The following is a 16329-nucleotide window of genomic DNA, read 5'->3' on the forward strand; positions in this document are numbered from 1 at the left end:
TATATATTAATAATATTTTGTATATTCGGAATTCGTTTGAATACGATGAAAGGTGGATTTACTACTCCAATCGATCCACGATATTTAATGCCATGACATGGTATATTAGAGAGAGAGAGCAAAAATTAGTTCACAAGACTGTTTTTTTTTATCTAATTTTTGGTTGGAGATGGGAGGGCAACCGAATTTCTCCTGAATTATTGGGAGAGGAACGCATGAAATGCCGTGAATTCGAAGGCAATCTCTTATGAACGGATATTTGGTTACTTGCTGAGGTAAGAATTCAAGTCCCTCGGGGCTTTGAGCGAGAAGGAAATGACTCAGTCGTTGAATACGAAATCCGAACGAATCCAGAGACAAACAAGGATAACGACCTTCGTCCCTCTCAATCTCTTCGCGGGTCTTGTTTGAAGTTTCGATCGGATCTTTTAAGTATGAACAAAAAAGGGTTGGCAATTTTGATGCGAACCAGGATGAGACCTAACAACGATCTCACCAAGCTCTCTCTATCCCCTCTCACTGTATGCTCGTCTCTCTACGTTCATTTTTTTGATTGTGGGGTTGAATTCAAGTCAATTTCAGCTATAATCCTAGTTTAATTTCTCTGGGTTTATTTTTATTTTGATGGTTGGTTTGAGTTGGAGTGATTTTAAGCTATAATTGTAGTTTGTCTCTATCCCTCTTCATACTGTATGTTCGACTCTCTATGTTAATTTTTTAAAAATTAATTTTGGGGTTGAGTTCAATTGATTTTCAGCTATAATTCTAGTTAATATCTCAGGTTCTTCATTTTAATGGTCGGATTGAGTTTGAGTGATTTTATGCTAAACTGTAATGTGATTTCTCTTCCTATATTGGTTTCGTTTAGGGGGGGCGTCGCAGTATTCTGAACTCGAGTTACTCTCAAAGTTGTTGATGATTCAGGATAATTGAACTGAGAAATATAGTGCCGTAAACAGGTTTTATGATTTCTTGATACAGAATCAGATGCAACTTAATTCACAGGATTCCAGAGGACGTGTAATGGAACATTTCCCGGACGAAAACAAAAAACAGCTCAAGATCTCAGGCAACACAGAAAGGTTTTGAAATTTGATGTACTCGAATGTAAAAGTTATATATTTTCTTGTCCAGACTGCTGTACCGCCACTTATTTTTGTGCCCGACAAGCTAAAGTTGATTTATGATCAATGTTGTCAGAGATTTTGATATTGTTCGTGGATGGATGCATTTGGTCATTTCTATGAAGAAAATGGAAGGTCTAGATGACGTGCTTAATGATTTTTCGAAGGCAAGTCTATAAATGTAACTAGAGTGTTTAATTTCTACGCAATTCTTATTATATAATCATGTTAAACTCACGATTTGCTTTTGGATGTGATTATTCTTGTGTTTGTAACATTCATGTTCCCAGTTCCCTCTTAATTACTTAGGGCTATTTCAGTCTCTCCCCTGAGAACCGCAGGAAGTTGCTTCTCATGCTTGCCAAAGAGTATGACTTCAATAGAACGCAAGTTCGTGATCTGATGAAGCAATATCTTGATCTTGAACTTCCTAGTGGTAAGACTAGTTTTGTTTTCTTTCACAGAACATTTGTAAACATGCACCTATATGTGTTTCATGATGGTAGATATAGAATTGAAGATTGATTTGGATCCGTAGTTCTTGGCTTCAGGTGAGAATGCACGATCTGTTGGTCAAGACGATAAAGCCCCACTTTCTGCTTTCTACCATCTTGAGCAAAATTTGAGGCATGCTCTGAAACCAACATATGAAGTTCTTTTTGAGCGACTTAACACACATCCTGGTGGGCTGGGGTTCTTGTCCATTCTACGAGCTGATATTCTCTCTGTACTTGCGTAAGATTATGATTGATGTTATGTTTTATTTCATCTTGATGGGTTTATCTAATTTCAGTTTAACTATATACCCAATGACACGTGTAGCCATTTAAAGAGACTTTTATAACAAGGTTTTTTCAAATAATTAAAAATAGTGAACTGGTAGTAGATGATCTAAAACTACAAACACATCTGTCAGGGATAATATTGTGACTTTATATTATTAGAGAGGAAAACATTGCGTCTTTGAGAGCACTGGATGCCTACTTAAAGGAGAAACTCGGCATGTGGCTCAGTCCTGCTGTCTTGGAGCTTCACCAAATAACTTGGGATGACCCTGCTTCTTTACTAGAGAAAATTGTAGCTTATGAGGTGTAATTTTCTTCCATTAGTCACTCTTATATGATATCTTTTGTCGTATATTTTGCTTACTTGTTCAAACCCTTCCACAGGCTGTGCATCCAATCAGCAATCTTATTGATCTTAAGAGAAGGCTAGGAGTTGGTCGACGTTGTTTTGGATATCTACACCCAGCGATACCAGGTTTACTCCCCCTTTCCCTTGTGCAGCTTTTGGTTATTGCAGCTAGTCATAGCCTGTGTCATCGGCTGATTATATTTAAGATACAAGTATTATCAAATCATCCCTTTGAAAAACTTTCCGGATTTGGAAATCATGGTATTTGTTATGTTTGTACTTAAGTTGGAAAATTTTCGATTGGTCGTTTGCATTATTTGGATGGAGATTGCATTATTATTAAAATAATGAAGATTTAAGCTCAAGTGCTCAACATAATGAAGATTGCATTCTATCCATTGTCTATCGTGCATTTGTGGCCAGGGCAGTCATATTAGGCAGAAATTATAGGGTTAGGTACAGAACAATAGTGGAATTATGTTGCAGTGCTAACTTCATGTTATAAATTATAATACCAAGGTTTTCTCCAGGTGAACCTCTTATTTTTATTGAAGTTGCACTGTTGAAAAATGTGGCTCAGACAGTACAGGTTATTTCCTTGCATCTATGATCTAAGCTTATTATTTATTTATTTTGTTATTAGCATTATACTTATACATTTGTTTCTTGTTTGGTAGGAAGTTTTGTGGGACGATCCCCCAATACCTGAAAGTGAAGCAACCTGTGCGTTGTTTTATTCTATATCCTCTACAAAGGTATAAATAAGTTTCAAAGTTAATATACTGTTTGATCTAAAATGTTTTGGGAAGGCGTTTACTATATTGTCCTCTTCAAATGCAAGATCAGTAGGACGCCAGTTGCATTTTCCATTTTAAGAACATATCAATATACTGTTTAAAGAATGTGTTATTTTCCACTTCTTTTCATTTTCTTAGTTAAAACTTGTAATATAAAAACACAATTTAGAAAATTAGACATGTTTATAGTTTATCAGTATGATTAGCTAACAAGAGGCTTACAATATTTGGTTCATTCTTCATATGTCACAATTCTCGGGGAGTTAGATTTTTTTACTTGACTATCAAGGTTTCCCTTTTTGCTTTCTCTGAAAAATGGTTGATTTGGTCTTCATGTTGATGGCAATCTATTTGTTCACATTCTGATACTTTTGAAACTCTGCAGCCTGGCTTATCAGGAATCAATCTTGGGAAGTTCCTCATTAAACGAGTAATAACACTTGTGAAGAGAGACATGGCATATATCAGTGTATGTATTCTCTCGATTATTTGGCCAGAGCATGGAAGTTTTGAAGTAAAATTTTTCTGCTAGAAGCCTAGACCTCATGAGAATAATGTTATGTATGGAAAGCAGCCCTCCCTGAACTCTGTACCTTTGATATTTCTTTGACCATTGATGCTCTGCTTGAATTTTGTAACATTTGAAGTTAATTTGGATGGTGGTATCTATAGGCTATTAGGCTGTAGGATGTGACTATGGAGGAGGTTTCGTTCTTTATTCTCTCATCTAATTTTTTCTGTCACCCATTCTGACTTTGATCACTAAATTTAAAATTTGTCCATCTCTCTCTGCAAATGAAGTTGAAGAGAGAGTCAGAATGAGAGTAAGGAGGTGGATGAGAGACAAAAGGGAACGAGAAGAGGGTACAAAGGAGTTTAACTAAAGGGATATTTTGGGCTATAAAATTTTGATATGTGCTGTGAGAGTCCTATTAGGGGTATAGGGGAATATTAGTTTGTTAGTATGAAGGGGTAGTATGGTAATTAGAATGGTGATTAGTTAGGGTGAGTTGTTATAAATAAGGGTAGTAGGGAGAGGAGAAGGATATCTTGGAGAATTGGAGAATAGTTTTGTGTAAGGAACTTGAGAGAGTTCTTTCGGAGAGAGATGACCCTCTCAAAAGGCTATCGATATTGTAATTTCTCTTTGATTTGTAATATAATGATTTAGTTAGGTTCTTGTATTTGGGATCCTAACATGTGCATCAACAAATTCCTTCAGGTTGATAGATATGCAGTTTAATAGAGCAATTACAAGTCATCTCTTCATGCGTTTGATGGTTGAAAATTCGATGATTGTTTTCTAAAGCTTCACTTGCCGTTGCCGTTAAATCACACTATTACTTAGTTGTTTGCTTGGATTAATCACTAATTTTGGAGTTATATTTTCTGCAGACATTCGCAACTCTAAGTCCTATCCCAGGTTTCATGCATTGGCTTTTACCAAAGTTGGCATCTCAATCAAATCTAGCCGAAAAAGAGGTTGCATCGCGTTCATCCGGAAATGAATCTGCTTCCACTTTCTGGGAGAATATTCTTGAACCGGAGGAGGAGAGAGTGCTCCTTGAATCATCACAGTAAACAAATTCATAAATCATTCAATTCATTTCCAGCCTCTAAAAGAATGGTAGTGAAATTTCCACAAAAACACTGACATTTTCCTTGGCATCTTGCAGAGAATTTGTCACTGGAAAGAATGGCATGGAGGTGATGTTGAAGTTATTGACATTGTCAAACCATGGGTGGACTAGTTCGACGAAATTGCTTTCAGCATTAAAACACCCTTTAATGCGCTTGTGTGCCAGGTATAGAATTAGGAAATTTGCAAAAACCACTCCAAAGTCCAAACTATAGAGGTCGTTACAGTCACATCCTCAAACTTTTAATTTGATCATCATCTCCAAACTTACAAAATTGTTGTAATTGTGAACCCTGATGTATCGCAAAAAGCACAAACTACCACAAAACTATAAATATGGTTACAATCAAACCCTTGAGCTATAAGATTGTTATAATCAGATTTTATTGAACTAAAAGAATTGGAGTTAGATTGTAACAATCTATACTTCGAGGTTTTGACTGTAATAGTTACTGCAGTTTGGGATGACTTGTGCATGGACAATTTTTTCAGTTTAGGGAGACGATTAATACAATTGAAATTTTTAGTGTTATTGTAACACCTCTTATAGTTTTGTGCATGATAGAATAAAAAGCTAATGGATTACGTATGCCATTTTATTGATTTTAGGTACCTTGTAGAAGAGAAAAAGAGAGGAAAAGCTCTAGATTCTGTGGCAAATTTTCACTTGCAAAATGGAGCAGTGCGTAATCTAGCATTTCTCTTGGATTTATTTCCTTTGTTAATTGTTACAAAATAACTGAACTTTTGATATCGCTTTGAATGTATTATTATCTTTGGAAGTGTGCTGGTTCTTCAAATGTTGTTTTACTGTTATGGATCAAAAAGAACTAATGGATCATACGATTTGCTTGTTCTGAATGTTCTTAATATGGAACAGATGATCGAAAGACTTAACTGGATGGCAGACCGATCCGAAAAAGGCCTTCTTCAAAGTGGAGGTATCATGGTGAACTATATTTACAGGTAGTCTCCTTTGAATCCTGTCTTTTCACCTTTAATCACTTCATGACTTCTCTCGATAGGCCCAAGATAACAATGCATATCATTAATAAAACGAAACTGGATTGGTTCTACATCAGGTACTGTAACTGTGTTAAAATTCTCAGATTGAAAAACTGACACTGAATATTGATGAAAATTGACTTCATAGGATGGAGAAAATTGAAGAATATGCTAATTCTTACTTCAGCACTGGCCAAATACATTCCTCACCTGACATTCTTCGTTACGTCAAGGTACAGTTTCTGTCACTGGAAGACATGCATATTGACATTTCTCCAACTCCCGAGTAGTATCTTTGTGTATCTCGACCAATCTTATTAGGATAATTGCTCATCTACGTTTACTGACAATCTTCATCTCATCCTTTTTTTCCCCTTGTTTTTAGTCCAAGAAATTGCACGATGAATCTACAGAGTAGAATTTCTGAAAGATTCAATAGGTGGTTATTCTTCTCTGCCGCCATTGTTGCTTCTTCAAGTGCAGCTGGTGGCTACAAACCATACTGTGGGATGTTAGGATATTAAGTATTAAAGAATAAGATATGGCCTTTTGCTGGTGTTGCCTTCTCTAAAATATGTCATCGGTTTGGGGAAAAGACTGTTGTGTGTATAATCTTTCAATATTATTCTGTGTGTATGCTTTGTATTAGATATGCATTTCCCCCTATTATTCTCTTACATATTTAACATCTTTTCTTTTTAAATAGATATTCTCAGTGTTATTTAATCTTGTTTTTTTTTCTTTGAAAACTTTATTCTTGTTTTTTTACGGGGAAAAACTCTACTTTTATTGTAGGAATAAGTAGAAAATACTGGACAAATTCAAAAGAAGTAATAACAACACAAGAATTTAAGTACAAAATTCCAAATCGGAGAAAAGCCACAACCCACCAAAAAGAAATTTACTATGTAAAAAGATTGTTATAAAAATTCTCTGACCGACTCCAATTATACAACAAAATACCCTCTCAAAAGTAAATAGCACTCAAATAACATACCAAGTTTAAAATGTTTGGGAGTCGGGGAACACACCCCTCATTGTACCTCAATTGCTCTTATGATATTTTGCCAAAAACCTTACCATCTTTACCAGAAAAGCAACAAAATTGAATCACAAAATAACCCCACAACTTTATAATAATTAAAATTATTAAATGGGACTGAAAATGTTAATAGCAACAAAATCGAATTACAAAATAATTTCACAACTTTATAATAATTGAAATTATTAAATGGGACTGAAAGTGTTAATATTTAACTAATTTAAGGTTTTACATTATATTTTTGTTTCTATCAAGGGGTTTTGGGTGAAATGTATGAAAAAATGTTTTTTTAGTACAACAAGTGGGGCAGGGGGATTCGAATTCATTACCTACTTGTTAGGGATGTATTCCAATTAAGTAAGGAGGTTGAATGTATAATATGATTTGCCTTATATCTCTATTATAAATCTTTTTTATTTTAAAAAAACTCAATCTAATACCCATTTAGCTACTATTTGTTCATTTTTTATACTAATAATAACAAAAAATAATTAAAAAAATTTAAATTTAAATTTAAAAATAAAAAATATATATTTATAACGGGGACGGGTTGTCCGGGGAACCCGTCCGCGATCGGGGAATCCTCGCCCCCGTCCCTGCTTCTCCAATGGGGTGGGGATGGCCCCCCGGCCCTGCCTCGTTGCCATTCCTAATTATCACAGTATATATTTTGAGGATCGAGATTAAAAAATATATATATTTTATACCAAAAAACAAAAACAATTGAAAGTACAATTCATATAATTTGAAAAATACACATTTTTGTAGAGGAGGTTTGAAGAGCTGAAACTCCAGTTTGTCCCACATCCACGAGGCTCAAGATGGAGAAGGGGAGAAGAGAGTATAAAAGGAAAGGGGCTGCCACATTTCAAATCATACCTTTCTCGGCCTTTTGGCTAAGATCAAGTGTAGTATCTGTTCTTATCAGTTTAATATCTGATACGTGGGCCATCGGCCCACATGATATTAAATTTATTTTTCTAGGGGAAGGCCCACCAGAGTAGCTTGCTACTGGGGCCTTACGCGTCGCCTGGGCCTTACACTACAGTCCAGGCCCGGCGCACCCCTCCAAATAATAGTTCAATGATTTTTATTGTATGTGTTCTGCCTAACCTGGGCTGAAAGTACAAATCGCTAATTATCATTTGGGCTTTGGGCTTCGGGCTTCGTTTTTTGAGGTGGTATCTTGAATGACCACATTTATTAATGCAATTCCTAACCATGGTTCGATTCTGTATTTGCAAAAGTCGAGTGCTCTGTTGGGTTCTCGGTCTGGCGACACAAATTTCTAATTAATTTCGGGATACAAATTTTAACTAATTTTGTGCGGGATACATCTTTCCTTTTTATTTTTCATATACATATATATAATATATATGTGTGTGTATATTCCTCAACACCTTACTATTTGGTCAAGAATTGGATCAAATGCTTTTTCAACGAGCCTGAGATTATTAGTGAGCAGTGTTCAAGTCAGTAAGTGATGTTCGCCAATCTATTCTTGAGGAGAACATAGTTTTGCGTACTTAAAATGAGGCATGGGGTCTTCTATTTATAGGCAGAGCTTCCGACAAAGCTCCAACGGCCCGAGAAATGCAATGTGTTGTTGTGGATGGTGTCGAAATGCTATGCCTACAGAAGTACACTTTCATCAACTTGATTGATAACTCACACATCCAATGTAAAAGTTTGAGCTCGACTGAGCTGATAACTCAGGTATGCCGAAGCGTAAAACTTAGGTCAGCTAACATGGACCATGAGGTACGACCGTCTCCATCTCCAGCCGTTCAACTTGACCTCTGACGAAAGTTCGAACTGTAATATCTTCTATATGTGAATCCTTGCTGACTCATCATTATCAGGTATATCACATGTTGACATCGAGCTATTGAGAAATCACCTCTAAATACTTACCTTTCCATTTGAATTTTAATGAACTTTTACCTCTACTACTTGAATGTATATTGATTCTTAAATTAGATTTTAAAACTTCTCTAGTTCATATTTGTTTCTTAAAACTAAGTTAGTCTAATACTTGTGTTTTTTTTTATGAAAATTACAATAAATGCCCTGAAATAACAAAAATATTATTGCTTTTCTAAAATAAAAATGACTTAAAATTTAAAATTTCACTGGGATTCTATAGACCTTTTTACCAAGTAAAGAAATTCAGTATAAATTTTTATTTTTTAAACATTAAAAAAATAATTATCATCAAATAGACATCAACATGACTGTGTCATTCACGTAAAATACAAAAGAAATTATTATCCACCTAACCCTATATTCGTTACTGTGGTGCACAACACCACCAACCGTTTCATTTGTCAACAAACTCATAAATAGAAAACTCAAAAAAGAAAGGAAAAAACCATTAATAAACCAATCCCAATAATTAAAATTCTTTTGATTGAACATTAGATGAATGAAGGCAATCTAATATAAATACAATCTGAAAAAATATTATAATATATTACATTATGTGACGAGAAAATGAAAGAATTGAAAAGACGGACAAATAAAAAATACATAAAATTACCTTTCAAAAAAAAAGAAAGAAAATACATAAAATCAGCTCATGAAAAACTAATATGTTTAGAACGTTAAAGATTAAAATATTATTTTGTTCCGTCATTTTAAAACATCTATTTTAATCCCACTTTTAACTTTGGTTCATTTTAGATCTCATACTTCTAAAATGTTTGTTTTGATCTATGTACTTTTAAAAAACGACCATTTTAGTTCTTATTTGTAAAATTTTAATACAAATTTATGATTTCATTTCTATAAATTTAGCGTATGAAGTGTCATGATGAAATTATGATCAGAATAAATAAGATCAAAATAAAAATAGACGGATCAAAATAGTCACTTTTTAAAAGTATGGGACCAAAAATGACATTTCAAAATTGAAGGAACTAAAATGAACAAAAATTGAAAATACAAAGACCAAAATCAACCAAAGCCGAAAGTAGGGACCAAAATAGCATTTAAACCAATATTATATTATTTCGTATGCTAACCTTACTTGGGCTTCTGGATATTGAATAGTGTCCTTTGACGGCCCATTGCTCTAAGAGACGTTATTTCTTAACTGGGCTGGGCCTTGTGGATTGGGCCATTCGGATAATGGGTATCATCTTCAGCTACGTCTGAAACTCTAAATATTATTATTATTATCTTAAATGGGTAATGTAATCTGTGTCTTAAATTTTTATTATTTAAGATAAGTTAAATTCAAATTTTATTTCCATATAAGACACAGATTACATTACTCGTTTAAGATATAATTTTAGAATCCTAACCAAATCAGAAAAGAAGAAAAAAAAGGTCTTAGAACTACTTGAATTTTAAATTTTGACTAGGATTCTACAAACGTTTCATAAAATAAAGAAATCAAGAATAGACAGACCAAGTGTATTTTATAGAACAAAAAAATAAGGAAAAAATAAAATAATAAATAGAAATTAGTATCTCATTTCGTAGGTATGACTGTCGTTTTCTGAAAAAATTCAAAATTAATTATTGGTATCTACCTCTATATTAGTTCTTATTTTATTTAAATATAAATATATATATATTTAATTATAGATCGGTACTTTCTCAAAAAAAAAAAAATATATATATATATATATATATCAGGGCCTATTTGTACATTGACATTAATGCCACCCACCATTTCATATTTGTCAACAAACTATCAATAAACTGTTTCAATGACAAAGAGAGCATAGCTCCAATCAAGAAGCTGTGAGTGCGAATTCCCTCCTCAACATGTTGTAAAAGAATAAATAAATAAACAGTTCAATTCCATAATACTTTTGAATGTGAAATGAAGGGTATTATATTATAAAAATGGAAAATTAAAGAATTCCTTTGATAATTTTCTTATTTATTGTTTTTCGATCTTTTTAATAAATAAAAGTAGAATGACATTTGATAATTATTTATGATATTTTATTCTTTTATTAGAAAAAAAAACTTTATACTTGTTCCATTTAATATACCTGTAATTTTATAACTAAAGAAAGAAGATTTTCTACTTAATTATAGTTTTGTGTTGGTTTTATCTAATCCAACCAATTTTAATACATAAACTTCAATTTATAAGAAACAATTACCACCAATTAATCTGTGGCAATTCAAAAAGTATTTTTAAAATACTAATAATTTTATCGTCAAAATATTACGATGCAAAATTTTACTTTTTTATATAAAAGTTTTAGTTCTATCCCTGAATTAATCCACCCAAAATGACTCTCTAGCACGATGGAACCCGATAAATTGGATTAAATTAATATGTGATATTAAATTAATATATGATATGGTAAAGTATTGGATTTCTTTGATACCCCTTGGGTGTGGATCGTGATATCATTAGAGGAATATTTTCTTAATTTTGAGTCTCTACAAAAACAAATAATGAACAAAACAATAAATATTTGAGATTAATAAAAAAAAATGTCACTTTCAAAAGTCAAGTTGAATTATCACTTTGGCCTACATCAATGTCCATATCTGCTGGCTATTCTCTTTGATTTGCCATTTAACTGTTAATGGTTCCCTGTTCCCTTTTAAGAATCTTTGTTTTTTCCCCCTAATTTCTTTTCATATTTGATTGGATATAGATTTTTATATAAATATTATATATTTATATATTATGTAGGGAATAATTTATTTACTTGCCAAGGAATACATCTCCGATAAAAGGTCGTGAGTTCGAAGTCCCACCTGCATTTCTATATATAAAATTTATGCATCGTATATGTTTTACGAAAATTTCGTGTTACATGCCTACATAGTACTTAGACTCAAAGACTTGTCAAAAGTGAAAGTTTCATAAATGGCAAAGGTGTAATTTGAGATTTATATGTTATGCCGATTTTTTTTTATACAACATGTGGGGGTAGAATTCGAACTCATGAACTCTTGGACAAAGATAGGTGCCTTAACCACTTGAATTATGCTCGATTTGACATGGTATACCGATTCTTCAATGTAAATGTGGGAATGGAAAAAATTATCAATTAAATTTGCATGTTTTATGGATCTAAAATGATTAAGAGATTTGATGACATTATTGGTGATATAATTCTTTTTGAATATCTTGCATAAATTGTGGATCCTCCCACCAACTTGGTTCAATGTTCCTTTGCATTATTATTTTTAAATTTAAACATGTGATAACAAATGCTCGTGTGATTGCTGACGTTGGAGTATTAAAAAATAATTAAATGTATCATATCTTGTCAACTTTATTTATTTATTTATTTATTTTTATCAATTGGTAATTTAATTAATATCATATCATAGGTATTAAAGTTTTGTTGGGCTTTTTTACTTTTTTTTTTTTAAGAAGAAAAGGAACTAGAATTACTTAAATGAAGTCACGAGGGCTTAGCCACGTGTCGGAGAAAAAGCTTATGAAGCAATTTTATGGACAACTTGTTTAGCTTCTTGACGCACAAACTCAAAATGGATACGAGAGAAATTCGAAACCAGAGTGCGAATGTCCTTTACCCAGCTACCAACTTCCAATAGGGTTTCACCTTCCCCTTTGATAAACTGATGGATTACCCAAAGGGAACCCGATTCAAAAATCAAACATTGGAAGTTCAATCTTGCCGCGAGCCTCGTACTTTCGAGAATTGCCAGAAGCTCGGCCACAAAAGGTTCATAGTAAGATAAAATCTATTTATACTATTAATATATATGATGTTCTATCTCAAAACCAATATTGAAAATAAGAGAAGTAGCTCATGTCTATTACAAACCATTGTAAGGTCTCTTTTCATTTCAATGTGGAATCCTTAACACACATCTACTTCTGGAATCGAGAATTTGTTTTTGAGCCCTAACTGCATTCCCGTCATTCCAAATTGCCTAGTAGGTCAAACAAACCAATTCAATCTCTTGAGTAGTAAGGACCTCCTTCAACAACAATATGAACGTTCTTTCTAATGGTGTAATTAGAAAAAAAAAGGTTTAATATAATATTTATTTTACTCTATATATATAGACTTATTTTTCTAAAGAAAGAGTAACTTGTCGAAAGTGTCAATCTAAACATAGTTCAATTAGTTAAGACATCTGATCAAAATATCATGAGTTTGGACCCCCATCCACATTGTACTAAAAAATAATAGTCGAGAGTAGATAACCACTTTAACCTTGAAGAAAATTTGATGGCTAAATATCGAGGAGAGCTAACCAACAAAGATATTTTCAATTAGAATAAGCAAACCTATTATTGTAAGTAGAATGGGAGTTCCACGTAAAATTAGTTAACCGATGTATGAATATGACTCACAATTTTTTGTAAGCTTCAATTTGTATAGTTTTGAGATAGAATAACATGAGTTATGCAACAAGAAGTAGAATGGTAAAAGAATAAGAGTGTGTTTGTGAGTGATGCTGTAAGAAGTGATTTTGAAAAAGAAAAAAGATTTAAGAATAATTAATTTTTCAAAATCGTCACCTTAAAAATCAATTTCAAGTGATTTTTGTGTGTTTTCCTAAAATCAATTTTTTAATTTGATCAATGGAAATGAAAGTGATATGGCCCTGACAAAATCACTCCCAAACACACCCTAAAATATCATTAGGAGGAAAATAATTTTATGTAATATATCATGTAATTTGATTTACGGATTTATAATTTGTGAATTAAAGAAAATGAATCTTAGAAGTAGGTTTTAAAAATCTTGATTTGCATAGATCATTAGATTGATGTAGTCTATAAAATTAGCATATCTATAATATCTAAGATTAATTAATAATTCACATATTAAATATAGGCTTATTTTATAATATTAGACGATTATACAAATTTAAACCTATGAGATGTACATAACAGTAGTATACAATATGCTAATTTTTCACTAATTTTTTTAATGTTATTTATTTTATGATCATCCTAAACTTTGATGGATCAAAGGTTATTGGCTTTTTTTCTGTTGACTTTTGAGCTATTTGTTAATTAATAGAGATATCTAACTTTTGAGCTATTTTTCTTGTATATAATCAAAATCCAAAATCATCACTCAACTAGACTTGAATAATATTATATCAATTTTACAAATTGAAACTTATTTTCAATCCAATCATTTATTAGTTTTGAGTTTTTTAAAAATTCATTTATTTAGATGCAATTACAATTCTCCAAATTTTAGTTAATTTAATTTTAAATCATATTATAGTCGTGAACATTTATATTTATTCTATTAAGATTCATAAACTATGCTTTTTTTTTTACTTCTTTGAATCTACTTTAAAGTCATTTTAGTCCGTTAATTTTACTACATACGTTTATTATTCATTTACCTTATAAATATAACGTCATATGTAGTACTTTTAAATTAATTTGGATTAGTACAAGAAATACTACTTTCAACCACGTATAAATTTCCATTGCTACGAGGGCAAAACATCCTCGTGTGCATAAATAGTAAAAAAGAAGAGCTGAAAATATGCTAACAGTGTGTTAGTAAAAAAGTCTCTACTACGATAATGAAATAGGAAAAAAAAAATTCTTGACTTGACCACGAAACCTATTTTTTTGTCATAATGAGACTATCTTTTGTCATCGAGCTTTTTGTTATTTCGTCGTTGATAGCAGTGATTAAACAAATTTATCAAAATATACATACATATACTCATATAAAAGCATTAATACATTTTATACTTATAAGATTTCTTGGAATTCAAGCCATACAAATTTCTTATATACTTTAGAATAATTCCATACACATTATTATTTATTTTTGTGTGGCAAAGAAGGCTTTGCCATAAAGATTTGCTTTTTGAAAAGAAAACTATACTTTAGAAAGAAGTCACATATTTGTATCAAATCTTTAATGATAGTTGAATTATTTTTGGGGTTAGAAGCTGGTTTACACATAATTACATTTTTGTTAATATATATAAAAAAAAAGACACTCATTTCCTTTTACCTTCCGCTTTCTCAATCTTTTTATTTTCTCCGATGATTTTAGTCTCCATATTTTTAAATTTATTATATTTTAGATTCGCAAACACTATTGGTAAATCACTTGTTTATTTGTAGTCTTGTCGTTATTTTGAAATATACTTCTTGCTATTAGTTGTTTAATAATCGGCGACATAACAGTACTGAAAATAGTTCTTTAAAAAAGAAGTATTGAAAATAGTTGAAATGTTGGAAATTAGTTTTGGATAAACTAATTTAATATGCATTTTAAAAAACATTACAATTTTTCATTTTTTAAAAATATGGTATAAGTATGATTTTTTTATCATGTTTTATACTAGATTTGAGTTATATATATACACACATTTTTTTTTTAATTTTCAAAATTTCTTGACCTATATTATTTTTTTTGTTAATTGGGTAAATGCCTGAGTTTTTTTAACTTTGAATTTGAATTCTCAAATAAAATAAATTATGGATTGAATTTTATTTGATCCTCTCCAATTTCGTAGTGCATAAATTTAATTTAATTAATGTAAAATACTTCTATATTATGTAACATGATATACAAGTCAATCTTCCATCTTAAACCTAACTCCCGACTCAAATAGATAAATAACCAAATATATTAAATGTTGAACTATGTCCCAACCCAAATAGTTAAATATTTGTATTTTTTTTTGTTTTAATTATGGATGGCAAGTTTGAATTTTTATTCTTTATTTGCGAATATAATATTTAAAAAATTCTATGCAACTTAATTTAGTAAAAGGGAAATTTGTGGCCACAATTCTCTATTGGTTAGGAATCTTTTTACTTTTAAAAAGAAAGCTAAATGGCAGTCATTAATGGCAATGGCATTATCTTCCCTATCACCTCCATTTGTCTAATCTAGTGATGGAGAATTTCAAATAATTATTAACATTTCATTTCAAATTTGTTTTATGATTTTTTTTTAATAATTATGAAAAAGAAAGAACCCATAGAAATTTAATAGGAGTGCAAACTATATATGTTTACTTGATTGTTGGTCAAATCCAATGCAACAAAATTGTCTTTGAAAAATTTTGCATTATTGAACAATAACAATATGGTATTTTTATTGTCTCAAAAAAAAAAAACAATATAGTATTTTTAACCAATGGTAATAATTAGGTTTAAATCCTATTAGATTCCTAACCCTAATAGGCCTCATAGATGTCAAATTTCAAAATGATTTTTTTTTTGGTTAAATAACGAATGAAAAGTTAATATTGAGAATTGAATCAAAAGTTAATTTGTAAGTGGAAATCTCAAAATATTCACAACTTTAGGGACCAAAATATAACATGATTGAAAACCTGAAACATTAGTAATTAATATAAAATAAATATTTTTCAATTGTGAAATAATAATACTTATGTGTTGATCGGTCAATAAAGAAAGAATAATTTACCTTTTCAAAGAATAGCCCAATTGAAAGATGCTAAATGAACTAACAACGAGCAAGATAAAGAAAACTCATTGCCCCATATGTAAGACCTTAGTACAAGAGAGTCCTTCTCCAATGAGAATTTATAAATCTTTTGGACAAGACAAGAAAGGAACTCGTCCATTATCTAAAAGGGATAAGATAAAATATTTCTACATTATTATCATTA

The 16329-nt window shown here is 31.3% G+C and overlaps 1 protein-coding gene and 1 non-coding gene across 4 annotated transcripts; both read left to right on the plus strand.

The window, feature by feature from the left end:
• Window positions 1-118: 118 nt before the first annotated feature.
• Window positions 119-6425, plus strand: LOC111012671 (malonyl-CoA decarboxylase family protein). Of its 3 annotated transcripts, none has more exons than XM_022286903.2 (16): window positions 119-521; window positions 869-1082; window positions 1201-1291; window positions 1434-1560; window positions 1676-1859; window positions 2069-2213; window positions 2294-2384; window positions 2789-2847; window positions 2936-3013; window positions 3441-3524; window positions 4451-4632; window positions 4732-4860; window positions 5304-5376; window positions 5575-5660; window positions 5848-5932; window positions 6085-6425. In XM_022286903.2, the coding sequence occupies exons 2-16, from the start codon at window positions 988-990 to the stop codon at window positions 6115-6117; spliced, it is 1542 nt and encodes a 513-aa protein (XP_022142595.1). In that variant the 5' UTR covers window positions 119-521; window positions 869-987; the 3' UTR covers window positions 6118-6425. The 3 variants fall into 3 exon arrangements, with proteins under 3 accessions (XP_022142595.1, XP_022142593.1, XP_022142594.1); XM_022286901.2 differs by having other exon boundaries at window positions 982-1082; XM_022286902.2 differs by having other exon boundaries at window positions 1006-1082.
• Window positions 6426-7616: 1191 nt separating this feature from the next.
• LOC148212482 (U2 spliceosomal RNA) lies at window positions 7617-7810 on the plus strand. The gene has a single exon (XR_015790025.1). It is a non-coding gene; the product is annotated as a U2 spliceosomal RNA (small nuclear RNA).
• The last annotated feature ends 8519 nt before the right edge of the window (window positions 7811-16329 follow it).

The sequence above is a fragment of the Momordica charantia genome, assembly GCF_013281855.1.
Source record: "Momordica charantia cultivar OHB3-1 chromosome 3 unlocalized genomic scaffold, Mcharantia_2.0 BLBB01000003.1, whole genome shotgun sequence".
NCBI classification, from domain to species: domain Eukaryota; kingdom Viridiplantae; phylum Streptophyta; class Magnoliopsida; order Cucurbitales; family Cucurbitaceae; genus Momordica; species Momordica charantia.

Excerpts from the sequence above, each read along its gene's own strand:
- LOC111012671 (XM_022286901.2), top strand. The coding sequence starts at position 435 with ATGAACAAAAAAGGGTTGGCAATTTTGATGCGAACCAGGATGAGACCT. Across the intron at positions 1,860-2,068 it reads GATATTCTCTCTGTACTTGC|AGAGGAAAACATTGCGTCTT; the intron begins GTAAGATTATGA and ends TTATATTATTAG. Across the intron at positions 2,385-2,788 it reads TCTACACCCAGCGATACCAG|GTGAACCTCTTATTTTTATT; the intron begins GTTTACTCCCCC and ends GGTTTTCTCCAG.